Source organism: Ambystoma mexicanum, chromosome 6p (assembly GCF_040938575.1).
Source record: "Ambystoma mexicanum isolate Mex_15411 chromosome 6p, UKY_AmexF1_1, whole genome shotgun sequence".
Lineage (NCBI taxonomy): Eukaryota > Metazoa > Chordata > Amphibia > Caudata > Ambystomatidae > Ambystoma > Ambystoma mexicanum.
The window spans coordinates 651585759-651613471 of record NC_090935.1 but is presented as its reverse complement, the minus strand read 5'-3'; the positions used below and the strand labels follow the sequence as shown (position 1 = coordinate 651613471).

General features: G+C 47.0%; 1 protein-coding gene and 1 long non-coding RNA gene across 2 annotated transcripts in view; one reads left to right on the top strand and one right to left on the bottom strand.

Moving 5' to 3' along the window:
- The window catches only part of MAP1B (microtubule associated protein 1B), a 471440-nt gene that overhangs the window by 81724 nt on the left and 362003 nt on the right, over positions 1–27713 (top strand). The window contains exon 2 of the mRNA XM_069627516.1: positions 19765–19866. Within this exon, the coding sequence (XP_069483617.1) occupies positions 19765–19866 (102 nt within the window). The remainder of the gene's footprint in view (positions 1–19764; positions 19867–27713) is intronic.
- On the bottom strand, positions 1189–4541 carry LOC138510958 (uncharacterized). Its single transcript, XR_011280495.1, has 2 exons — positions 4475–4541; positions 1189–1517 (listed from the first exon to the last, which is right to left on the bottom strand). It is a non-coding gene; the product is annotated as an uncharacterized lncRNA (long non-coding RNA).

The following is a 27713-nucleotide window of genomic DNA, read 5'->3' as shown; positions in this document are numbered from 1 at the left end:
TACTAGACCAGGGTTGTCTCAGAGGCCATTGGAGGGTAGATTGGGATGTGCCGGCATGCCAAGGAAGTTGGAGGAAGGAGGGATGTCAGGACAAAACTCACCAGGTCCTTATCCAAACCAGGGGAGAAAACAGAAAGGCGGCAGTTGTGGGCTAGCAAAGGGGTGTTAGTTGCCTTGCATGAACATGGTAGAGGGGAGATGGACCATCACAGGTCTGAGCATGTGGTTACTCTTCTGGGATACCCAAAGGCTTCCAACAAAGAGAAAAGCTGTAGACTTATTTGCTGAGGCGAGCATGACCAATGTGCGTAAGCTAGCCATGTAACCGTCAATTCCCAAAAGGTCATAGTCCATGGAGGTTGTGGGCCGGAAGGCTGGCTCCCAGAAGGGCACCTTAGCTAGCAGTTAAGTTAGATGCCAGTGGTTTAGCTAGGGAAGCAAGGGGGGGTGGGGGCATACACAAAGTGGACATGGCTAGCAGATAAACCGGTGCACCATCAGTGCCGAGGGGGGGATACGTGAGGGAGGGCATGAGGAAGGTTGAGCACTAGGAAACGAGGTGTGAGTAGAAGCCAGGATAGGAATTGTGTTTGGTGGAGGAGGCCAGATACTGTTGAGAATAATTCAGCAATCATGAGAATCTTCCATTTTATTTAACTCCATGGATAACACTGCATCTACAGAACTTCATTTCAGTAACGATGTTCGTTTTGCTACTTTCCTAACCCGCCATCCAGCACTTCCCCAAATATTCTAGGACTGATGTTAAATGAGTAGATACTACCATTTGCAGAATATGGTAAGAGTGCTCTTTGGAAGGTCAGGTAATCACATATTTTCTAGTGCAGTATTGTCACATGGAACCAGTTATATCCATGGCTGGAATCGATGAAGGATGAACCTCTTTCCCAGCCAGAAGCTGAGGGATAATCTGAAAGGATTTCATATATTTATTAACTCACAACCCATCCCTTCACATTCCTTATAGAAACCATTCACTGAAGGGTATACATCAGGCGGGCACACAGTGTATGCCCAGTGTTCCTCCTGGTGCTTCTTTTATGCCATCAGAGTGATCATTGTTCATAATATCACCCCAGAGTGAAGATGTGGCTTCACAGGTATTTTACGCTGGTGACTGTAAATAGTTATTGCCATGAAAAATCCATCTTCACTTATGACACACTCTCACAATACACAGTAATGTTTATTAAACTAGTGATTCCTTAAAAGTACATTGGTAGTCACTTCGCTCTTCTTAACTAGGCTCACGAGATGTGTCCTGCATAATGCAGCACAGCTCATCCAAGAACTCAGCAAATTCGACCACATCACACCGGCCCTGTTCAAATTGGACTGGATCCCACAGCATGCCTGTATCATCTTCAAATCCTGCTGCATCATCTACAAGCCTGTCACATGAAGTCCCCAAGCTACCTCACTGAGAAACTCAGCATCTCTGGAGGCTTACGATCCTCTGCAAGTAAGGACATCTGCAGACTTGAACTCTGCCAGTCCTGAAAGGAAAAAAACAGAAGTCAGGCATTCTCGTTCTACACACCAAGACTCAGGAATCTCATTCCCACCAACATCAGACTCACCCCCACGCCTTAGGAAGGAACTCAAGATCCTCGTGTTCAACTAATGGCTCCTCCCTAACACCTAAGTCCACAAACCCTGCACTCCCTACCCCACCTGAGACTGGTCGACGTGATTGCTCCTAGCCCCCTTGCTAACACATTGCCTGCCCTCCCGCTCCCCTGCTGTTAGCTCCTCGCTCGCACGTTGCTCTGCTGCCCTCACCACGTTCTTCCCCCTATGATTGTAAAGCGTTCCATTGCTTCCTGAAACTTCCATAAATACCCTATTAATAATAATAATAATAATAATAATAATATGTGGAAGATCAGGTACAACTCACTGTGGTGCATTGTGCCTGATCTATCATATATTCACTGCATTTGTCGTCAAGAGTTTCGTTCCATTTTTTAATGGGGGGCAAATCTCCCAAATTGCCATTGTACACCCTGCCAACCCCCATTACCCTAAAATGTGCCCTAGCGCTTCACCCACCCCTAGAAATTGCAGCAAAAACTACGGCAAAACCACTGTTCACCAAATGAAGTGAAACAGCAATGATTAGTGTGATATGGTCCTTAAAATGTGAATTATTCACACTCTGTTTATAATCCTAATCAATCACAAATCCTACTACATATAAGATTATAGACATGTAGGTCTCAGGTCTGGGGACATATTCCAACATGGGCTTCTGAGTGACATCTAATAGCCCATGAGAGCCCAGCTCAGGGTGGCTGTGACGTCACTTGCAACTCCCCAGTGGTACACACCCTGGAGCTGAAATCTGCCCATCTATAATTTGATGCTGTATATGGCCCTAGTGCAGCCATGTTCCAGCCCCCGCGCTGTCCCCGCATTGCAGAGGGGTGGAGAGAGGTGGCATGACGGAACTATGTAAAACACAGCAATACCAGATTCCCCCTCTCCTGACCCCGCGGAAACCCAAGAATGACAGAGAAAATGCTGCAGACCCAAGTCATGCTGTCAAAACAATTATGAATTCAATAATTCTCTGCTATGACATCACAGCAGCAGGAGGCAGCATTCAGACAGAGACGTAGGTGATGATGGCCGATGACAAGGGACTGTATCTGGCATATTGGTCCAGTATCTGCTCAGGCTATAATGATAGTAAATGACTTTAGAAAGATTGATTCGTTTGCATGCACTCCTGTTTCAGGCCATATTACGAGGAGGCGGTATGAATACCGCTGGCAGTAACTGTCAGTTACCATTGGCTTTTGATTACATTCCCATTAGAAATGGGAAATATTAGCCACCAGTCAAATGAAGAATGTATCAAGTATGAATTGTACAATGGCATGTGATGATGAGGGAGTGGCTTGTGTTTTGGGGTCCACATGCCAACATGTGAAACTTAACTATTGAAGGACCGGCTGTATTTTTACTGCCAGCGGTAGTTACTCCAAGCTGCAGTTTCCTCGAGCAGTATTGTGCAGATGAAAGAAAGGCAGACCCATGTATTCCACCAGCTGTATTTTTACTGCCAGCAGTACTTAGGACCGGTGGTACTGTCTTACCACTGGCGTCAATGTGTAATAGCAGCACCGGCAAAGGTATTGCCGCTGGAGATTTAATTTATTAGGAGTAATATACCACTAGGTTTATCTTGTCTGTACTTAGGCCTATCACTGCCTTTCCTGCTTCAGTGTTTGTGTTCTGATGACGGGAAAGGGAACATATGTAATTCCAATCTGTGTTTACTGAGGGGCTCCATTTTCATAATTTGCCCCCCTCTTTTACCTTTTTTTCAACAGACCATATGCACTTATTTTCATATTTGAGGTTTTATTCCATTTAAATTTTTCCATTATGATGAATGGATCTATGAAATTCCGAAAATAAATGTGATGTACACCTTACAAATCACTGATGTGGCACATTCAGGCTATCAGGGCGAAACTACTCTCCATCCCACTAAGTTCTGTGATATGGTCAGCTTGCTCGGTGTTGTGAATTCACGAGTATATGCTGTATTTTGCAACTGCACGCAGAATGTTATCATGGCGGCGTCCATCTTGTGTGCGTTCTTACACTGCATTTTTAGAGAGTGCCTGTGCTCCTCCACATAGTCAAAGATGACTGCCTCACATGTGAAAGTGCCAGACGGCCAAATCTCGTTGCACTTGCCACAAGATCTGCGTGAGCATACATTTATGTTGTTGGACTAACAATCCTGTAGTCTATGAATTTTTTGGTTATTCTGCATGTGTTTCTTATACATTTCACTGCATATAACAAAACAGGTGGACACACAAGGTCATTATCGATCATTTGGTCAAACAACTCAGAAGAATGGCCCATTCCATGGCTTTATTCATACCTTGATGTATGCGTCTCCGCGTCTCCCACGTTTCACATTCCATACATGCTCTTCTTTGCAGAGTAGGGTTTCAGCAATACGAAAGGTGACCCCAGAGGGGCTTTGAGTGTTTTTGATGTAATCTTGGATATGTCTTCATAAGCTCTTTTATTCATAGATCAGTTTTTTCAGTCTGTGTTAAGGTCCCTGGGTGAACTAAGGTATCCTACATTTCTAGTTCAGCATTTTGAAAAATAAGTTTCCACTCTATGTTGTTGTGTTCGAACACCTGCACTTTCTGTGTATATGGTCGTGCTGCACAGTTGCCAAGAATGATGTTGTTTAATAAACATTAGTACTCGGTGAGGGGGGTGTGGTGGCCTCCCAGCCAATGAGGAGGCTCAGATCGAGGTCTATACCACACAGTACAGACCCTGCTCTGAACCTCCTTAGAGAGGGAGGCCGTCATCTTCCCTCGCCGAGAATCAGATAAGTACGCTCTCCCTCACATTCCCTTCCCCACAGAACCCTGTTCCACATACCCAATCTCCCCATCCCCACCGCACTTACTTTGGGCTGAATTGTCCCTCGCCAGGAACAGTACCGTTCCTGGCGCATCTCTGACTCGAGAGCAGCTGCCATGGAAAGGAAGAAGGGAATAAGTGTAGTTCCCTTCTCCCCGATCAATGGCAGCCATCTTTTTTTGTAGTTTTTTTCTCGACCTGACAAACGGTTAACACGCCAATTCTCAACTAGAGAAAAAAATACTATTAGTACCCTGTTACAACGTGCTTGGGTACTAATTGCAATATGACCCTCGGAGGGGGCATTACCAGTCAAGTAATACCTCGGGCATCAGTTACTTTGCCCCCCTGCTCTGCTTATATTGCTTAAGTAATCACCAACGTATTGTTTTAGAGATCTGGTTTTACCTCGGTGTTTGGACTGAGTGCACCAGTATACCTCTTAGACTTTTCTTTTCCTAAAGGCTAGTAGTTATGTTTTTACCACACTGGGGGCTCTTTAGTCTAGGTGCCAGTTTTTTTAAATCCTTTTGCAGGCTTCTGAATTGTGTTGATATTGTGTAGTAACACAGACTACTTTGTACATTTCCGTCTGTTTAGCTGAAGGGACAAGTAGCTATTTTCTGTAGCTATTTTCTGTCCGTGTAGCAAGCCCTTTTAAAGGACTCTTCACCTTTCTTCTAGGGAATGTCTGATTCTGTGCAGCAGTCGGGTTTCCCCATGCATTTTCTTTTAAGCTGCAAGAATTGGGCACAGGGTAGATCTTCCCTCAATGGCCGAATAGTCCAATGGGGCAAAGACTAATGTTCCAGCCTGGGTTCCATATATTGTGTATGGAGCAATCCCCAGCAAAGAGGGATGCAGTGAGTGTGCAATGTGACATGTACATTCTCACCGCTATATGAGCTTGTACTGTCGCTTAAATAGGTTTTAAGTCCAATTGAGGCGTCCTCCCCTTATTCGGAGTTCAATTGGTATTTAACCATTAAAATAGCTTTGAAAGAATTGGGCCGCAATATTATTCAGTCAGTATAATGTCATGGTTAACCACCCACTCTCGTGATTATTAGTACCTGGAATGAGATTTAGAGTTACATGTTCTACAGAGCAGTGGAGTGTACAGGGGATCCGCGCTACCCCATGCCCAGCCATGCCGGTCCCTTATTACATCATAGGGTTTCCTCAAGTGAGCAATGGAGTGAATGAGACACACCACCATGGTAAGCCAGCATGCTAAGCCATGCCGGTCCCTTACAGCATCATGGGTTTCCTCAATAAGAGCAATGGAGTGTACAGGGGATCCGCGCTACCCCATGCCCAGCCATGCCGGTCCCTTATTACATCATAGGGTTTCCTCAAGTGAGCAATGGAGTGAATGAGACACACCACCATGGTAAGCCACCATGCTAAGCCATGCCGGTCCCTTACAGCATCATGGGTTTCCTCAATAAGAGCAATGGAGTGTACAGGGGATCCGCGCTACCCCATGCCCAGCCATGCCGGTCCCTTATTACATCATAGGGTTTCCTCAAGTGAGCAATGGAGTGAATGAGACACACCACCATGGTAAGCCAGCATGCTAAGCCATGCCGGTCCCTTACAGCATCAGGGGTTTCCTCAATAAGAGCAATGGAGTGTACAGGGGATCCGCGCTACCCCATGCCCAGCCATGCCGGTCCCTTATTACATCATAGGGTTTCCTCAAGTGAACAATGGAGTGAATGAGACACGCCACCATGGTAAGCCACCATGCTAAGCCATGCCGGTCCCTTACAGCAACATGGGTTTCCTCAATAAGAGCAATGGAGTGTACAGGGGGCACGCCCCCATGCCCAGCCATGCCGGTCCCTTATTACATCATAGGGTTTCCTCAAGTGAACAATGGAGTGAATGAGACACACCACCATGGTAAGCCAGCATGCTAAGCCATGCCGGTCCCTTACAGCATCATGGTTTTCCTCAATAAGAGCAATGGAGTGTACAGGGGGAACGCCCCCATGCCCAGCCATGCCGGTCCCTTATTACATCATAGGGTTTCCTCAAGTGAGCAATGGAGTGAATGAGACACACCACCATGGTAAGCCAGCATGCTAAGCCATGCCGGTCCCTTACAGCATCAGGGGTTTCCTCAATAAGAGCAATGGAGTGTACAGGGGGCACGCCCCCATGCCCAGCCATGCCGGTCCCTTATTACATCATAGGGTTTCCTCAAGTGAGTAATGGAGTGAATGAGACACACCACCATGGTAAGCCAGCATGCTAAGCCATGCCGGTCCCTTACAGCATCATGGGTTTCCTCAATAAGAGCAATGGAGTGTACAGGGGATCCGCGCTACCCCATGCCCAGCCATGCCGGTCCCTTATTACATCATAGGGTTTCCTCAAGTGAGCAATGGAGTGAATGAGACACACCACCATGGTAAGCCAGCATGCTAAGCCATGCCGGTCCCTTACAGCATCATGGGTTTCCTCAATAAGAGCAATGGAGTGTACAGGGGATCCGCGCTACCCCATGCCCAGCCATGCCGGTCCCTTATTACATCATAGGGTTTCCTCAAGTGAGCAATGGAGTGAATGAGACACACCACCATGGTAAGCCAGCATGCTAAGCCATGCCGGTCCCTTACAGCATCATGGGTTTCCTCAATAAGAGCAATGGAGTGTACAGGGGATCCGCGCTACCCCATGCCCAGCCATGCCGGTCCCTTATTACATCATAGGGTTTCCTCAAGTGAGCAATGGAGTGAATGAGACACACCACCATGGTAAGCCACCATGCTAAGCCATGCCGGTCCCTTACAGCATCATGGGTTTCCTCAATAAGAGCAATGGAGTGTACAGGGGGCACGCCCCCATGCCCAGCCATGCCGGTCCCTTATTACATCATAGGGTTTCCTCAAGTGAGCAATGGAGTGAATGAGACACACCACCATGGTAAGCCACCATGCTAAGCCATGCCGGTCCCTTACAGCATCATGGGTTTCCTCAATAAGAGCAATGGAGTGTACAGGGGATCCGCGCTACCCCATGCCCAGCCATGCCGGTCCCTTATTACATCATAGGGTTTCCTCAAGTGAGCAATGGAGTGAATGAGACACACCACCATGGTAAGCCAGCATGCTAAGCCATGCCGGTCCCTTACAGCATCATGGGTTTCCTCAATAAGAGCAGTGGAGTGTACAGGGGGCACGCCCCCATGCCCAGCCATGCCGGTCCCTTATTACATCATAGGGTTTCCTCAAGTGAGCAATGGAGTGAATGAGACACACCACCATGGTAAGCCAGCATGCTAAGCCATGCCGGTCCCTTACAGCATCATGGGTTTCCTCAATAAGAGCAATGGAGTGTACAGGGGGCACGCCCCCATGCCCAGCCATGCCGGTCCCTTATTACATTATAGGGTTTCCTCAAGTGAACAATGGAGTGAATGAGACACACCACCATGGTAAGCCAGCATGCTAAGCCATGCCGGTCCCTTACAGCATCATGGGTTTCCTCAATAAGAGCAATGGAGTGTACAGGGGGCACGCCCCCATGCCCAGCCATGCCGGTCCCTTATTACATCATAGGGTTTCCTCAAGTGAGCAATGGAGTGAATGAGACACACCACCATGGTAAGCCAGCATGCTAAGCCATGCCGGTCCCTTACAGCATCATGGGTTTCCTCAATAAGAGCAATGGAGTGTACAGGGGATCCGCGCTACCCCATGCCCAGCCATGCCGGTCCCTTATTACATCATAGGGTTTCCTCAAGTGAGCAATGGAGTGAATGAGACACACCACCATGGTAAGCCAGCATGCTAAGCCATGCCGGTCCCTTACAGCATCATGGGTTTCCTCAATAAGAGCAATGGAGTGTACAGGGGATCCGCGCTACCCCATGCCCAGCCATGCCGGTCCCTTATTACATCATAGGGTTTCCTCAAGTGAGCAATGGAGTGAATGAGACACACCACCATGGTAAGCCAGCATGCTAAGCCATGCCGGTCCCTTACAGCATCATGGGTTTCCTCAATAAGAGCAATGGAGTGTACAGGGGATCCGCGCTACCCCATGCCCAGCCATGCCGGTCCCTTATTACATCATAGGGTTTCCTCAAGTGAGCAATGGAGTGAATGAGACACACCACCATGGTAAGCCAGCATGCTAAGCCATGCCGGTCCCTTACAGCATCATGGGTTTCCTCAATAAGAGCAATGGAGTGTACAGGGGGCACGCCCCCATGCCCAGCCATGCCGGTCCCTTATTACATCATAGGGTTTCCTCAAGTGAACAATGGAGTGAATGAGACACACCACCATGGTAAGCCAGCATGCTAAGCCATGCCGGTCCCTTACAGCATCATGGGTTTCCTCAATAAGAGCAATGGAGTGTACAGGGGGCACGCCCCCATGCCCAGCCATGCCGGTCCCTTATTACATCATAGGGTTTCCTCAAGTGAACAATGGAGTGAATGAGACACGCCACCATGGTAAGCCACCATGCTAAGCCATGCCGGTCCCTTACAGCAACATGGGTTTCCTCAATAAGAGCAATGGAGTGTACAGGGGATCCGCGCTACCCCATGCCCAGCCATGCCGGTCCCTTATTACATCATAGGGTTTCCTCAAGTGAGCAATGGAGTGAATGAGACACACCACCATGGTAAGCCAGCATGCTAAGCCATGCCGGTCCCTTACAGCATCATGGGTTTCCTCAATAAGAGCAATGGAGTGTACAGGGGATCCGCGCTACCCCATGCCCAGCCATGCCGGTCCCTTATTACATCATAGGGTTTCCTCAAGTGAGCAATGGAGTGAATGAGACACACCACCATGGTAAGCCAGCATGCTAAGCCATGCCGGTCCCTTACAGCATCATGGGTTTCCTCAATAAGAGCAATGGAGTGTACAGGGGGCACGCCCCCATGCCCAGCCATGCCGGTCCCTTATTACATCATAGGGTTTCCTCAAGTGAACAATGGAGTGAATGAGACACACCACCATGGTAAGCCACCATGCTAAGCCATGCCGGTCCCTTACAGCATCAGGGGTTTCCTCAATAAGAGCAATGGAGTGTACAGGGGACAAGCCCCCATGCCCAGCCATGCCGGTCCCTTATTACATCATAGGGTTTCCTCAAGTGAACAATGGAGTGAATGAGACACACCACCATGGTAAGCCACCATGCTAAGCCATGCCGGTCCCTTACAGCAACATGGGTTTCCTCAATAAGAGCAATGGAGTGTACAGGGGGCACGCCCCCATGCCCAGCCTCTCCAGGGGACATTCCTGCTTCTCCAGTGAACTTCTTAATTATTTAGATAGCACATGTATTAGGCCTACAACATTAGAATGAAATAGTTTGCTTGGTGTGAATAAAAAAAACAAATCCTTAACCGATAGATAGCTAATAGCTTTGATAAAGGACTTTTCTGAATCACTAACAATACTTGTTTTTGATACAGAAAGTACGAGTGTAAATCCATAAAGGAAATGTCCCATAGTGCAGTAGCACCCCAGGGGTCATTGGGCCTCCCAGCCAATCCGCAAGCTCGGAATGAAGCCATGATTGGCTGGTGTCCCGCCAACACTCCGAGTTTGCTGCACGTCGTGACGCACCTCCTGCTGCCATGCAATTTCCTGCTCACCTGCAATCGTTTCCCCTCTTTCTTCCAACCTACGGGCCTTTTCTCCCACACCAATTCTTCCCCTTCCTTGTGTTACCAAAAGAAGTGAGGAAGGATTCCCACATTGTCCAATCACCTAGTTCTCCCCCAAACCCGCAACGACATGGCCATCCACCGTACTTCTATTCTGCATACACCTGGAGCAGCTCCCTCCAGGGATGTCATTTGGGGGTCACCAGGGTTCACTCCTGCAACCCCTGTAGTCTCCCTTGCTACCCCTGAATATATTTTTTTTTAAAATGGAAGCTCCTGGGCTGTGGCCAGCACCATGTGGCTCTTTGTTTCTGGAGAGGCGGGATTTCTTGCTCAGACCTCTTTAAAAAAACAGGGGGTTTCACAAGTGTAACACTTTGAGCAGTGACCCTAAATAAGAAAGAACAGGAATAACAACGAATTTGTCTTTCTGGAATTCTATATAATAATAGCTAGACTCATTAAAGGTTTATTTCAGGCACCCTTCAGGGGGCGAGTCACTGATTTAATCTGTTCTTAAACACCTCAAATTCACAATGCAGATTAAACCCTCCAAAAAGCATTTAGAGTAGAATAAGCATCCATTTTGGACTATGTATTTTGCTTTTCGCAAGTTGCAGTTATAGCATGTTTTTTTCTTCCGTTGTCTCTGTTATGATCATCACAAGACATTCCATCTCGGTGTCCTCGGTCACTCGACAAAATCCTTGTACCTAAAAGCTTGTGTACAGTGTAGAAATGTTTGACCATAACACATAAAGTGGCCCTTGATTTCATTGTGCCACAATTAATGCTTTGATGCAATGTGTCTATCTTTCCTATCTCCCTGGCATGCTGTTCAGGATATTTGCTTGCATGTATGAGGTAACTAGTGCCTAGAGTACGGTATGCCGTGGGGGAGCGCTGCTTTCCCGGCACTACTCGAAATTATTTAAAACACAGTTATGAATCTCTCCCATTGGTATGTATTTTGCCAACCTCTGAAGCCTGAAATGTAGATCCACGCAGACTTGACATGTGGAAAACTTTGCCCCAGACCTGCAGATGAACTGGCCTGATGTTGAATCTCAGTTACCAGTTTAATGGTATCCACTAGAGTGTAATTTGCTTTCTTACTTTGAGAACGTTCAGACATGTAATCGCTCATTTTACTATAGCCGTTCAGATAGCTCAGTGGGTGGGTTGTGCGCTCGCTGCTGTGATGTGTGTGATCTGACGGTTGCAGGTTTGAATCCCAGCAAAGCCATCTCAGCCTTTCATCCTTCTGAGGTCGATAAATGAGTACCAACATATGTTGGGTGATTTTGTAGGTATATATGTGCTATATAATAATACATCACTATCATTTGGGTGCTATATAATAACACATCATTATCACTTGGACGTCTGCTTGCTTTTACGGTAATATGGGCCGATACTAACAATACATATGGTGATTCATTCTTGTAAGAAATGTATATCACATTACAGTGATATCGTAACCATATTTGTAGTAATGTACTTAGGAACAACGCTGCGTGATGCCACTTCCAGTTTTGCAAAGGGGTGGAAAATTGTGTTCCCTCGCTTCCTATGATGTCACTTCGGGGTTGCGCCAAATGACATCACTTCCTCTGATGTCATTTGAGGTCAAGAGTCGTACTATGTCACTTCCGCTACACTTGGCATTTTGGTGAAATGACGTCCCTGCTTCCCTTTCCATTATTTCATGTTATATTGCATGTTCTTTGCTGTTTGCCAATGATAGCCAGTATGCTAATCGCCCACTACCCTCGGTAATGCCCTCACTCTGCTCTCGCCAGTGCCTCAGGAGGCGAGCATCTACCAGCTGGTATGGCCTGTCTTGGATGCCATTATCGCCATAGTAACATAATGTAACAAGAAGAAAAAACAATGGCTTAAATTGAAGTACCACACCCAGTGCAGAAATGTGCCCACCCCCAACTTTGGCCCTGCATATTTGGGAAGGTGGTTGTGCCATACATTTGTAGCCCGTGAATCGAAAGATTTGACCACTGGTGCATGTCAGCTTTCCCGAAAGCACTGGATTTAGCTAAGCTCTGGCAGCTCTGGAATGAGTGCAGCACTGTGTTTGAGGAACATCTATGGGAGGTTCGAGGGCGTCTTGGCAGCTCTGGAATGAGTGCAGCAGCGTGTTTGAGGGGAGAGGGCGTCTTGGCAGCTCTGGAATGAGTGCAGTGTGTGTTTGAGGAACATCTATGGGAGAGGGTGTCTTGGCAGCTCTGGAAGGAATCCTGCAGTGTGTCTATGGGAGGTTCAAGCTGCTTTTTCTGTTGGGTTCTGCTACACATAATTGCAATGTCTTCAGTGAAAATGAAAGCAGCCCTGTAAGGAATGTGCTGCATATTGTGATTGGGGGGGAGCGATGACAGAACACTAGTCATTGGTTGGGGAAGCCTTTCACAACACACACACTGCATTCCGGGATTGGCACTCTTGGAATGCTGTGCCTCCTCATTAGGGTCCCTCACAACCACCCTTGAGCGCCTCTGTGCAATGTAGAAAGTCTTGTATTGGCGTCAATGCTAGGACATAAAAGCGCAGCCCAATGGTACTGTCTTGACTGTGTCGTTTCGGAAGAGTTGCTACTTACTAGCCAGAATCTCACTTACCATGAAACAAAACACGGAAGATCAGTACTTAGCTGGTTTAAAATATGTGTTCATTTATTGGGGATGCATCATGCACTTAAAGCGGGCTTGCCACTTCAGGCACCGCACGGATCATTTGGGGAAGAAAGGGTAAGGTGGGCAAGGGCAAGTCCAAAGGGGCAACAGGGAGGGGTAATGACACAAAACCATCCAAAGTAACCGAATAGGAGCTGCACTGACTACCCCTTCAAGCATATATCACAATGAAGGCAGCCTCATCAGCTACCTAGCAGCCACACCCAAACACCACACTACCTGGTTGAGAAGCTCACCCTCTCCAGAGGCCAGTGCACCAACAGAAGCCAAGACATAGCCAGACTGGGAACGAAGAAACTGGAAACTGGGAAAGAGGCCCTTTCTAGCCAAGCACCCTGTCCCTGAGACAAGTTACCAACATAGATCATACTGGCCCCTTCCATTCTTCACTTCAGGAAGGGCCCAAAGACCATCTCACCAATCTCTGATCACTATACTAAACCCTGCTTCTCCCCCTTTGAAACACCTCTTCCCCGCTTCCGTTACCCATCCCAGCCACTTAGCTACCCCACACCCTACTTGTGAACCCCATGGATGCATTCCCTATGAACAGTGCCCCATAGTTTTCCAGCTAGGTTTGTACTTTTTAAATCCCAAACATACTATCACTGTGCACGCATTTTGTATTGCAAAAACTGCAATACACAGTTTGTATTCTCTTGTAATAGCCACGTTGTCATGTATTCTCCAGGCAGTTGCCATACAATCGCCTCATCCCATTTGGTTAATGTATCAGAGTCAGAGTCGGGGTACACGGAAACATTGCTTTGATAGGTCCCTTATTTTGTGTCCGTTTTAGGATTTCAAGTCACAAAGGAAGGTTGTCTGGTTTTAGGGCAGTTTGAGTCATACCTGGGTGGTCGTGGGGTCCCGCTGTCAGCGCTCATTCCGTCAATGTATCCTGTATTCACCCCAGCTGTTGAAGGCTGGTTTGGCCAGACCAGTTTTCTAGAGTTTGCTGAAATTCACTGGGGACTTTTACTCCAAGGATCCTGTCGCGGTGTTCCTACTGGGTGGACTTTGCATGGTGGATTGATAATGTATTGTTCTTTGATCTAAGGGTACTGGCCGGCACGCAGATATGGTGGAACCTCCTTCCAGATGCCTTGGGGACTGTGAATAGGACTATGAGGTTTGCACCCTTTCATTCGAGACAATAGAAGCCCTGGAAGCATCTCCATGCATGTGAATTAGTTCCCTGTTGGTTTTTCTTTATTGTACGTCGTGTCTGAATACATTTTTATCCTCTAAAACAAACTCACCATTCAACAGGATAAACAGCCCAAGGGTGGATGGTAATGCGATTGAGCAACCCCCTCCCCATACACATCAAACATCAGAATGCTACTGCTCTCCAAACAGCCAGGCTCCCCTCTGGACACAGATACCTCAAGTGCCCGCGACACAAGCCACCTAGGAACAGAACCCACACAGTGCCTGGTACCTTAGAGCTGCATGCATAAACACACCAGCAAAGCTAGCTTGAACTTGCCTTCTGCCCACTAACCAAACCCAGGTCCAATCTCTTTCTGTGTCCATGTTGCCGAGATAGCATGTAAATAGCAGTGGAGCACGGTATAATACTCAAAACATAACATCATGCATTTGTTTAAATAATTACCCCAGGGGCCGTCCGCCAAATCGCAATATTGTGGATTGATACATATTGAGTTTTCCCATTTTCAGCTGTTCCCAGGTGCAGTTGAGTCTGTTTGGTGCCTGCTATAACTACTCAAAAAAATTCAAATTCAAAATTCAGTCCCTCTACAAGCTAACGTATTTTTGTAGTGTAAATGTGTTGCGCAATAAGCCTTAGTTATAGCTGCTGAGTGTCTGTTATTCTATCGTCACCCTCCCAGAAATCCACGTCCTCTCAATGGGACATCCAAACATCTATAAAGGTAAATTACTAAGTCTTCGGTGTCTGTTGCTTACTTAACGAATACATGCTCTTCTGGAAAAGTGTGTGTGTGTGTGTGTGGGGGGGTGTGTGTGGGGTGTGTGTGTGTGTGTGGGGGGGGTTGGGAGGTTGAAGGGCAGATTGCAAATTGAAGATGAGCATTTCTGTCTGCACTTACTTGTACAAAGTCAACTGTAAGAAACTACTGATTGGCCCAAGGGCAAGGGTTTGCTCCTGTTACTGATGAGCCAAAGGGCAATGGCTTGCTCCATTGACTGATCAGCCCAAGGGCAATGGCTTTCTCCAGTTGCTTATCCACCCAATGGCAACGGCTTGCTCCATTTGCTGATCAATCCAAGGGCAATGGCTTGCTTCAGTCTATCGACCCAAGGGCAATGGCTTGCTGCAGTTGCTGATTACCCTAATGGTAACGGCTTGCTCCAGTTCCTGATTAGCCCAAGTGTAATGGCTTGCGCCACTTGCTGATCAACCAAGGGCAATGGCTTGCTCTAGTTGCTGATCAGCCTAATGGTAATAGCTTGCTCCTGTTGCTGATCAGCGCAATGCAACAGCTTGCTCCAGTTTCTGGTTAGCCCAAGGGCAATGGCTTGCTCCAGTTGCTGATCAGCCCAATGGAAACGGCTTGCTCCAGTTGCTGATCAACCCAAGGACAATGGCTTGCTCCAGTTCCTGGTTAGTGTAATGGTAACGGCTTGCTCCAGTTGCTGATCAGCCCAAGTGTAATGGCTTGCTCCTGTTGCTGATCAGCCTAATGGTAGCAGCTTGTTCCAGTTGCTGATCAACCCAAGGGCAATGGCTTGCTCTAGTTGCTTCTTAGCCTAATGGCAATGGCTTTCTCCAGTTGCTGATCTGCCCAATTGTAATGGCTTGCTCCAGTTGCTGGTCAGCGCAATGGCAACAGCTTGCTCCAGTTGCTGGTCAGCCTAAGGGCAATGGCTTGCTCCAGTTGCTGATCAGCTCAAATGGCAATGGCCTGCTCCAGTTGCTGATCAGCCCAAGTGCAATGGCTTGTTCCAGTTGCTGATCAACTCAAGGGCAATGGCTTGCTCCCGCTGCTGATCAGCCTAATGGTAATGGCTGTTCTGATCAACCCAAAGGCAAATGGCTGGCTCCAGTTGCAGATCAGCCTATTGGTAATGGCTTGCTCCAGTTGCTGATCAGACCAAGTTCCATGGTTTGCGCCAGCTGGATTTGGTTCTGGCGGATCTCTACTCATGTCTTGAAAGTACTTGTTCCAACCAACCTCTCCCTGGTCCTTTGACCGTATCACTCAAGAGAGATAGAGCTGGAGATCTAGAGCTCATGCGTAGGAACTCCATCCAAGTTCCTACTCAGATACTGCATTCTGTCAATACTTTATATTTGCCATATCACTCTTTCTTCTAAATTAATGTAATTTTACATCCATACAGGTCGAAATCATTCCATCATAACTCATTTCACAGCATCCGTATAGTCCAGGGGACTTCAAGAGTCCTTGCAATATGATTGCCACCGTCTGACACTTGTGCTGCGATTAACACAGTTTATCACAGCACTGCTCATTCCCAACACACCCTAGAAATATATCCTTGGCTCAAACACTCTGGGGCTCAATAAGTGTCTGGTGTTAGTGGTAAATAGATGATATTTGAAAGTATCACCTGTTTTACTGCTTTGCCTGATTTAGGGCTTGGGAATTCATACCCTTCAAAATCTCCTGCTTGTGAGTGGAGGTGAGACAAGTGGCAGCTTTGGCAGTGAAGCCTGGCGGTATTGCTGCATGCAGTAAAGTCGCCTAGCCCCAATGGAGTCCAGTGGTTCTCCAGAAATAGGAGGTATTTTAACTCTCAATCATGCGATAATTGTTATTTACCAACTGCGGTAACATTAATAGATGTACGCAGTATTAACATAGCTAATACCATCAAACTCATAGCGGGGCCCTATGTCTAGACCAGGATTGTACAACTCCAGGCCTCGAGGGACGACTCCTGATGGGTTTTCAGGATATCCCTCATTAACATTCATGAGGAAAAAGTTGCATACGTTTACAATCATTGAATGCAAATTTACCTCATGAATATTAATGAGAGGTATCCTGAAAACCCATCATGGATTATCTCTCGAGGCCTGGAGTTGGACAACCCTGGTCTAGACAGTTAGGTTCATCTGCTGCCTAATAAAGTGACTACCAACAGGCCTTTTCTGCCACCCATGGTCTGCCAGACCTCCTTCACCAGGAGCTCAGCAGTACTTGTTGGCCCTACCACCCAGCTGTCCTGGCAACATCCAGGAAATGTCTAAAACCAGTGGTCTTTCTTGGGAGTATTTCACCAGCAGTGACCTCCAAGTTCTGCTGTTCGTTTCCTACTGTCTAAGTATGCATTGTAATGTGGTCTTGTAAAGTGCCATGCTGCCATGTATTGAGCTTGCTGCATGTGGCCCTGTATGAAAATAGGGAGGGTGTTGCTAGTGGCATAGAAAGAGAAAGAGAGAGAGGCAGATGGGAAACCTGTTGTGTTGTTGGGTTGGTTCTATGTGTTTGGTGGTGAGACTTGGGAATATGTTTACCTGGAAGGGAAAACGCACGATGCGATAAATTGCAGCACTCTGAGTGTGGGTTACCTGCTGGTGTAGGGGGGGGGGGCTCAGTGCTAAAGAAGTGAGTTTCATCATACCGCCATTAATGTTGAATTGGTCATTGATAGGCTTGGGGTAAGAAGTGTGGGGGAATTTGTGTGTGTAGTGCAAGGTGCTAGGAGATTTGACAGCCGAGTAGGCTAATCGGGGAAAATATGTGTTAGACGACTAAGGGTTACATGTAGTGCAGGAGCTTTGGGTACTATCCAGGAGTGAGGTAGTTGACACCAAAGTGGGTAATTAATTAGGGCATTCTGTTAACCATGTGTGGTAGTGTTTGATCAACTTCCTTTCGGTGGCATAGTGACTATCTCCAAATAGTCTTTGTTGGAAGGCTGCATGAGGGGTTCCCGTTTAAGCTTGGCATTGTTACTGTTACTAAGGTATTGTTGCTGGATTAAAGTATTCCTGATAGCTGGTAATGGGTGAAATTCATTGTTACGGATTCAAGGCCTCTACCATGGATGGCACTGTGGGCGGCGCATAGCGTTTTGAAGTGAATCCTTGTTTCTTCAGAGGCAATGGAGTATACAGGGGGCTGGTGCGGTGGGGTTGTATCATTCAAGCTGCCATGTTTTGCAGCATGTGGAGTAGGTATCCTCCAAGTTCAAGGCAGAAGCGGTGGGTGTAATCAAGTCTTGATACTACGGGTTTGATAAATGCCATGGTACTGTGCATGAAAGACTGGTAGGGTACGATGAGTCAGATCATACGGAACTGGAAGACACAGCTTCTCACAATGGTTTCAACCTGCGTTTCCAGTGTGAGATCACTGTCCATCAGGATTACGAGATTTCTGATGGTTGTCATGGGGAGGGAGGGCGGAGGTACCCATTTCATCCAGCCCGGTGATTGGTGTGGGGTTTGGCGGTGGTCAGCTCATAAGCTTTGCTTTGTTTATGTTGAGTTTAATCCTGTTTTTAGTCATCAAAAGTGTTCATTGTGGAGACGTGTATGAGCTTGTAAAGGCTTTGTGTCTCTTCTGCGTAGTTGAAGTATGTGAGGCCTGAGTTGTTAATAGGTTCCAGTAGCAGGGTCATGTGGATGCTGAAGAGAGGAGCCGAAAGACTGGGTCCTTGGACCATCACATATCATCTTGCAAGGTTGCGCCTTGAAATGGGCCATGCTCATTGGTCCAGATCTCTTTGTCAGGAATGGAGGGATCCACTACACATTGATCCCTTTTACTCGAAAGTACTCTCCTTTCTTAGTAATTGTAATTGGTTAATATTAACGAGTTTAATACCCAGAGGTTTCTAAGCGCGAACCGGGGATCGAACCTGTGTTGCTATGCGTGGACGAGCGTGTTGCCCCTGAGCTATCCTCCCAAGATGAGTAGGATCTTGAGGCTGATGGTGTCAAAAGCAGCTGATATGTCCAGCAGAATGGGTGCACTGTGTGAATTGATACCTGTGTTGTTTCTTAGGTTTCCCCGTGTTGATCATAGAGTGGATTGTGTTCCTTTCATTGTCCTGAAACTGTGCAGTGATTCAGGGAGAAGGTTGCTGTTGTCAATGAATGTAGTTGAATTTCTCAAGGAGTTATGTCTTGCATCTCTGAGCCACTTCGACCAGCGGAATATAAACTGCCTTTCAAGAACGTACCATTGCATGTTTCTCGTGAATGCTCATTGCACTCCCTATGCTTGCCCTTCACTGCCTGTTTCCTAGACTTGACTTGCATCTTATAAATCTAAGCTTAGAGTCTCTTTATGTGCAAGAATTCGATTTTTGGGGAAACGTGCGGGATTGACAGTGTAATGCACCAGGAAGTGCAAACACCCACTAAAAGAAGATGCATATTTCCGAGTCTCCCTTTGACCTGTGACTTCAATGTTCAAAGCCCCATTAGGGTAAATGGATGTTCACTTATCTGTATAACATGGCTGCCCAGTGTGGATTTCTGACAGGCAGTAGCGGCAAAACTAAACTGAATAGCCCCTTCCAGAACACTCCCTCATTTAGGACAGTGAGCCTTCCTCTCGTGCTGCCCTTTTCTGGCTCTGCCTGCCCCTGACCTCCCACGGGAGGCAGCTCCCATCGGACTGAAAATCAATGACGGCCAACAAGCTTCCGCAGCTTGGCGGCCATTTTGACTAAGCCCCCTTCCTCCACAACCCTTGGGAACTCGAGCATTTTAGCCACAGATCCAGGGGTAGGCGGGCAGGTCATGGAGAGTTTTTTGTTTTCTTCAAATGGCTGTGATGAGGGGTTTTAGATAAAACATTATATCTAGGCTGATGCCGGTGTGCAATACCTTCCTCATTTGGTCAATAATACGCCTAAATCATGAATAGTGGTCAGTGGCCAAGGCAAAACTAAGAGAAGTATCACTTATTTAACCCTATCCTCGTAATCTGCCTTAAAACCGTGCATGCACCTGATCACTGTTGAACGACTTGTATAAATGCAACCTGATCTGATCTCTGCCCCTTTTGTTGACAGGAATCCGCACGTGGGACACCAACCTAATAGACTGCAATCTGGACCAAGAACTTAAGCTCTTCGTGTCGCGTCACTCTGCAAGATTTTCTCCTGATGTTCGAGGTAAGGCTTCTTCGTTTTTCTTTCAAAGCTGCAAGGCAGAGAAACATGTCTTGTAGGAAATAATCATTTCAGGAATTCCCAATTAAGTTGAGCAAAATGTGGTTTTAAAATGTAGTGTTTCACACAAAAAAGAACATTCAATAGTAGGAGTCTATGGCTGGTCAGTGGCTCTGCAGCAGTGGGTCTGCCCTACATTTGACTCCAACTTTAGTAAAAATAGTAACAGTTTCAAAAAGCAGAACATATGAGCGGCAAAATGGGTGCCCTGGGCGGATTGGGGTCAGTTTTTGAGTGGATTCTGGTCCTCTCGTCAGGGGCATCATTTGTGGGTTGCCAGGGGTAGCAGCCGCCCCCCGGCTTCCTCTCTGCTACCACTAGACCTATCCTTGCTACTCCTGGGCCACTGCACAAAGAGGAAGTGCCAAGAGCAGATATCTGTGTTGTGCCTGAAAAAGTTTTTTGTAAATGCAGCTAAATGTGCCACCGCTTTTTTCACCTGGAATCTCATTAGCTGCAGAAATGATAGGGATGCAGGAAAAACCATCAAGCTGCCATCACTATCAGGGTGGCAGTCCATTAGTGAAGAATGCCTGAAAGGTTGGGGTCAGAGACGGGGCAGTCTATGCAGCTCATACCTAGTAATATAGCAACAGGAAGGGTATGGGGGCCAGGTCTAGCTAGCCGGGGATGGGTAAGGGCAGCCTGCAGTACTCAGTGGCAGCATGGCATGAACACACATCTCATCAGTGTTTCTCGCTGTCTGCTTTGCACATCCAGTGAGCCACTGGGCCTGCGATGAGAGGGCTGTGCCCCAGTGGCTTCTGCCACCAATCCTGCCTGGGCACTGTGTGACCTGACCCAGATCTGCCAGACCTGCATCACATGCACACAGTAGATAGATGCAAGGTGAGATAAATAATTGACATGACTTTGCCCTCTGCCTTTCAAATAAAACATCCATTGCTTCTTCAAGCAAAAAAGATATATATTTGGAAGTGTAGGTCAAGGGCAACACACTTGCTTTGGGAACAAGAGGATGCAGTGCGATAGGGGTTCAGTTCCTGTTCCAGTGCTTAGAAGTTGGAGGAGGCTGGCATTAAGCAAGATTTATAGGACCACAGAAAAGAATAAAATGTGCCTTTTTGAGAGGGAGCGTCATGGAGCTGCTGCGGTTTATATTTTGAAATTAGAAAAAACTGCATTTACTGCGACCTGCAACACATCCTTCCCCTCTATCTCCCATCTAACAAAAATAACTGTGGGTTACTTTCCGAATAAGCAAAACAGAAAGGTGATGGCTGCACGATTTCAAATCATTCATAATCCCTGGCACAGCTCTGGGCAACTCTCCAGACCATTGTTTTTCAGCCTGCCTGGACACTACAGAAGGAGAAAGACCATTCGCAAATTAGGCTTGGCCCCACCCAAAAAGAGGCAGCCCAGCTCTAACTGCTTGGTCACATCCCTTCTGCACGAGAACACAAGCATCCCCAGACATGTGCCAGCCTCATTGGGCATCATGAGCGAGCAGTAGACTCGGTCTTTAGGCCCAGCAGGCTTTTCTAGGGGTGATGTTGCGGAGCTGCTGCTTACATTTTAAAATAAAAAAAACCTGCAATTACTGTGACCTGCAACAGATCCTCCAACATTTACCCCCGTCTCCCATCTAACAAAAAGAAATGCGGGTTACTTACCACATCAGCAAAACAGAAAGTTGTAGCGGGGTGGTTTTAAATAATTCATAACCACTGGCACAGCTCTGGGCAACCCTCCAGACCATCGCGTTGTTCAGCCTGCCAAACCACTACAGGAGGAGAAGACCATATGCAAATCAGGCTTGGTGCCACCTCTCCCTATTATTATCTAAGTATGCCATGGTAGTCCCGCATGACAAGGGATCTTTTGTGTGCTGGAATGCAGTCTGGTGGTTCTGTGATAGTCAATTGTGGACTGACAGACCCACAGAAATGTTCTATAACTAGGAAGCAGTGCAGTCCGAGGCACACCTCAGCTGTGGGGCAGTCGGTATGTCATTGATTTTCTTGGAGTCAGACTGCATCCCTTGGCGGTCAAAGATGTAGACGAAGAATTCCACCATAGGCTTGAAATATTTGATCTTCTCGTGGGGCAGAGTAAGTCATTGTCATGGTGGCATTGGAAGACAGCCCGCTTATGTTGACAACGCAGTGGAGGCCGGTATGTGTGCTCTGTATTGCGTTCTGAAATACTTTGGTAGCAGAAGAGATGCTAAAGGTTAGTCGTGTCTACCTTCTGAGCCCTGCATGTGGGGAAATCATGGTCACCAGCCTGGAGATGTTGTCTAGCTTTAGATGGTGGTATCCAGAATTTAGGTCGATTGTTAAGGAGAATCAAGCACCACTTAAGTCTGTAATGACATTATCAGTCGTGGGTGTGGTGTATCATTCTTATCGAATGGCTTTATCTGGCAATCACATATCGACGCATATTTGCACCTGTGCAGACTGTTTGGACTTGTGTGTGACGATGACTGTAAAAACCCAGTTGGCAGGCCTGGATACTTTCTCTGTGCTCCCTTCCTTGTCCAACTTGTATCCTCCACTTTTGGCCTCATGTGGAAGGAGACACGTCTGTGCCGAACGCAGACTCATTCAACAGAGGAGTCCACATGTAGCTTGACTGGCTTCCCTTTTAGGCACCCTATGGCAGAGAAAAGAGACTTTAACTCTGTGCGTAGATCTTCTTGGTCATACTGGTGTAGCAGGATGTGAAATAGATCAGGGCCAGCAACTATGCAGCCTTGCAGCTGAGGAGAATCTGAATATTGACTTCTGTGACGAAGACTGACTCTTTCCGTTATGTCGGCACCATGTGATATGACATTAATACCCCTTTCAGAGGGAATAGCATTGTGTTGCCCTATGTGAAGATGTGGACCTTTGCTCCAAGCAAGTTTGAGGGATGATAAGGTTGAACTTTGAGATTGATAACATGCTTACAAATTTACCATTGTAGATCACGACTGATACTAATAGCGTGTTGTGTACCTTGCATTGTGTTGGCTTTGCCCTGTTACTCCCCGACTTTTGGCATATGTTTTGCACAAAGACCTCATCGTCATTGGAGTTGTGTTTATTGGTTTCTGTTTCTTCCTCTGTGGATGGTTAGATCTCCTGTAAATAAGCCTGTGTGTGGTGTGCTGAGGCCTTCATACTTGCTTGAAATGGTTCAGCATCCTACAATTTCGGCAGACATAAACCTTAGTCAGGCATTCGTGCAGGTGGTGGTGGCTGCCGGTATAGTGGCAGTACGAATCGCGTAAGATGGTTGTGTCTGCTTTTTAAACTGGCAGGTGCTTGTGGGAGCTGTCAGAGAGGTGGAGCTTGGCTGGGCATCCTGATTTGCCCTGCCTCATATCCTGTTCATGGTCTACGACATGTGCAGGCTTTGTCGGCGGTCCGTCAAAAAACCTGTCCATGACAGTGGTATGTGAGGCGGCCAGACCATGGTTTCACACCATCTCAAATTATTTGTAGCGAGATTACTTGCTCACGGAGTAAGTTCTACAAAGTATCATTAAGGTGCCGCCTTGGAGCAGTTGTGCTCGGATCTCGTTGTTTATGTCAATCAATTCACAGGACTTGGCAAGGGGGCGTACCCTGACTTGAAATGCATCTAGGGACCCACAAGGTCCCTGGGTCGCTTGGTGCAGGACAAACCTTTCATAATTTGGATTGATTCAAGGCTGGAAGTGCATGGACAGGGCATTGTGGCAGACATGTAGTCATCATCACTCATGTTCAAAAGGGGGTGAACGTGTCATGGACATCGCCAATCAGGACAAGTAATGTGGACCTTTTCTTTCTCGGATCAGTTTCCCTCATGACCCTGAAGTAACTGTTCAGGCAGTCCAGTCACCTGGTCCACCGAGGCCCTTGGGATGAGGCATCGTGGACGATATCAAATGGGGGCAGAGAAGGTTGGCCTTGGTGTGCTATGCCGGCAGCAACAGTATTGCAGCTGTGGGAGCATTGCCTTCGGGGCTGACATTTCATGCAGGCCTTTTGTGCATCACATGAGGAGATAGGGGGAAAATGGAGGACGCTGGCCTTGTGGTCCTATGTCCTGAGGAAGGACTGTCCTCGCATTAACGAAGTGCCTAAATCACTGTGTCAGTACGGTGTGCTGAGCAAAGGATGGTGAGGCACCACTCACCATTGTATTGTATTGTATTGTATTTGTTATTTACATAGCGCTCTTTCCCCACTTGTGTGGCCTCAATGCCACACAATTCTTTCCTTGGTTGGAACGCCCTTGGTGACTGTAGTCAGTGTGGTTGGAGATTCTAAGGAGATTAGCTTAGATGCGTGTGTGCATGTTGCCGTTCTAAGACTTAGGTGGCTGGCAAGGCTCAACTAGGCAGCCCAGTAGAAGTCAGACACGTGGGTGGGTGCTCTTGAGGGTTGGAGATAGATTGCTATTGTTGCTGATGGTCTATGTGAGGCCAGTTATACCAAGTTCCTTTCGGGTGGTGGTCGCTGTATGCTAGTGGCAGAGGTGTTGGGGTACGTCTGGATGGCTATGTGTGAAACTAGCCCGAATGTGCTTAGCCGTAGACGTGTTTTATCATGCATGGATGATTGGCCGTGCCTGCAGCCTGTGTCCACACTAGTGGTGTGAGTTATACATACCGTAGGCTGCGAGATTGCTTACTATAGAAAATATCCATTGACTTTATGAAAATTCTATTTTGCTGAGCTTCTGGCATGCATAGTGTTGTCTGGACTTTGCAAGTTCGAATCCCATGTCATGATCGACTAAGTCATTCAACCCTCAGATGTTAATAAATTGAGTACCATAAAATGAAATTAGGTAATAATAACACCAGCTATTACAACACGTAGTATCAGGAGAAATCTGGTATGAAGCGTTATCTAATAACACAAATATTATCATCTGGTTTGGACCACTCCCATTTATAACAATGACCAAGCAGGCCGAAAAAGCATGTAATATTATGACCTTTTAAAAACATAACATCAAGCGATATACACACTTTAGCAATGCCCATATCTGGATAGAGGTACATTGCATTACATATGCAACATAATCACCACCCACATAGCGCCTTGCAAATAAAGTAATAGCACAAGGCTTGAGCGCACAGTCTCTGTTCACAGAAAGGGAGGCAGCAGTGCAAGCACAGCTAACAGCACATGATGATTAAACAAAGCACAATGGCACACATTTGCTAAGGATCACACACATACACACATACACCTGCAACAATATAAAAACAGGGATGTATGGGCACACACAGCAGTCTAGCAAGGCAAGAAGAGGCAATGCTTGAGAATTCATTCAGTACATTAGACCATTCATGCTCTTTGGAATGTAAAGCAGGCGTAAGAAGCACGCTTGGCGCATGCGCACATTAGAAACCATCATAGCCATGAATGCATTTGCACACCTCTAGGGGATGGCCCCGTAGGGGATCCCTCCCAAAACCTATGCACCTGAAAAAACAGCTTGAAGTCAATAGCCGTGTCATTGCCACACTCTGCAGTGCCCCTCAAAGTAAAGGAATCTCAAGGAATCCCCCGACGCATATCAACCAATCATGAGACAGCGACCACACGGGAACGGCGAAGCGGCACCAAGAACACACCCCATAGCGGAAGCAAGTATCCTGGATGCAAGGCCGTTAGGCTCCGAAACAGTTTGATTCGGCAAGCCACGCATCACAAAACACCATAAATCAATACATCGGTAAGGTTTACCTGGGACTGCAGGTAGAACCCCTGTTATATAAAAAATAGCTCTGCTCACACAAGGAGTCACACACAGATAACTGGAAAATGCAGGCCTTTGTTTTCAACAAAAGAATACTGGCCACAGGGTCAAACACCAGGCTGCCCAAACACAAGAGATAATCAAATCCGAGACTTCATCGTGGACCAAGAGCAATCTCCGCATTTCCACCCAACCCTACCATAGAACCACGGCAGTCATAACCTTAGCACTCCCCAAGTCTCGAGTATGACGAATACCTTTTCCTAGGCCTTCCTGTATGCCAGCTGAACCGTCTCCAAGGAGGCAAAAACTGAGCAGAAATAGTTCTCCTGAGACAGGAAAGATGGAAACACACACCCCTAACCCTCCAGACACACCACTGGTTCCCAATCAAATGCAGAGTCCAGTTAAACATTCTGTGCATCACCAATCGCACCTTCCATGGCAGTGGCTCAGAATCCCCCACAAACAAGTTCCTCTCATGCTGACGGTGAGAAAACTTCCATCCAGCAAGAGAGCTCCCATGACTGGTCCCCTTCAACCATAAATGCAAAGGATAGCTATCAGTCCCAGTCCCTATAACATGGGGGTTGTCCTCCCCTCTATAAGTTTGAAAGGTGTACGAGAATAATTCAGTGTACACTGGTTATTTAGACCTTAAATGGGAACACATATCATTCTGGGCAACCATTGAGAAGCGCAACATGCTTACTGGTGCTAAACATATGACTCAAACGATATATGCAAAATGAATTTTTCATTTTTCATTTAGTTTGCTAGTATTAGCTTTTTTTTTAAAAAAGTTTTTTTGTTGCAGGAAAAATAAGTTGGTTCTTTTCATAACAGTCCATGATATCCATTCATGTAATAACATACATAGTTGCAAGTTTCACTGTATCAAAAGGAAACTGTACTTAGTGACAATAGATGTGAGTTAAACATTTCTACATATGACCAACATCTTGAAAATCAAAGTATCCCATGTCATTGGGGATCAAGAACACACTGTGAGAATGTGAAGTAAGGAGACAGATGAATCTGTGTCTCCTGTGCCCGGCTGAAGTCTGACCTTATATTCGGTCTACGTCTAGATACGATGTTAGGGATTTAGGAGCCAGCACAAAAGAAAGCCCGTGGAATAGTCTGGGTGAGTGTGCTGTTGACGTTTCGGCAGGATAGGTTGATAGCCTTCTTCTTGGGCCAAAAACAAGGGTCAGAAGACTCTGTGAGAAAAAGAGAAAGCATGGAAGTGACCATGAAGACATGGGTCAATGTATAAAGCAGCAGCAGGGTGCTGGAATGGGTCGATACCTAGTATCCAATACTAAAAACACAGGTCCTAGGACAGGTTCCAAAGGAGGGGGTCCACTCACCACTGGTCGTGCTTCCAGTGAGCGCAGATGAACGCAATGGCTTCCAAAATGTGGCAAGTGAGGAAGCAGGTAGACGTTGCGTGGGTAGAAGGGGTAGCCAGGGCGGTGTGAGGCGGCCCTTGTGCGTGGCTGGTGCGGAGGCCCTGCAGCGATGGACAGGGTCCGAAGGAAGTCCACGGAAGGTGACACCTTAGGAACACTGGGAAAGAGTAAAAAATATAAAAAATATAGCAGTTTAGCGTCACTGCTGACAAAATAGGTGTGTGAAACTAGCAAAGTAGTGAAGAGAGTGTGGGAGCACTCGTGCAAGAGAAGTGGTTTACCTGTGTCAGATTGTAAGACCACATGATGCGTAGGCACGGGGAGTCCAAATGGAGAATCACCGAGAGGAAAAAGTTTTTATCTTCAAGGTTGGGGAGCTCATGGGTGAATTTCGGCCCGTGAGCTCTGTAAAAAAAGTTGGAAAAACAAACAGCAAAAAAGAAGGGGAATCAATGTAAATTGGGCAGCTCAGGCTAGGAGTAATGCAGGGTTGCATGAGATGTAAAGCAGAATGCTGCCTTGCTCTATAGTAGGAGCAGGGGCACGTACCTGATGCTGTTGCCGGCATGTGGCAACGAGGTATAGGCGTCTCAAAATGGTGCCTGTGCTGGCTCTAAGGTGAAGAGCTCAGTATGTGCACTGCGAGGCAACACGTCACCG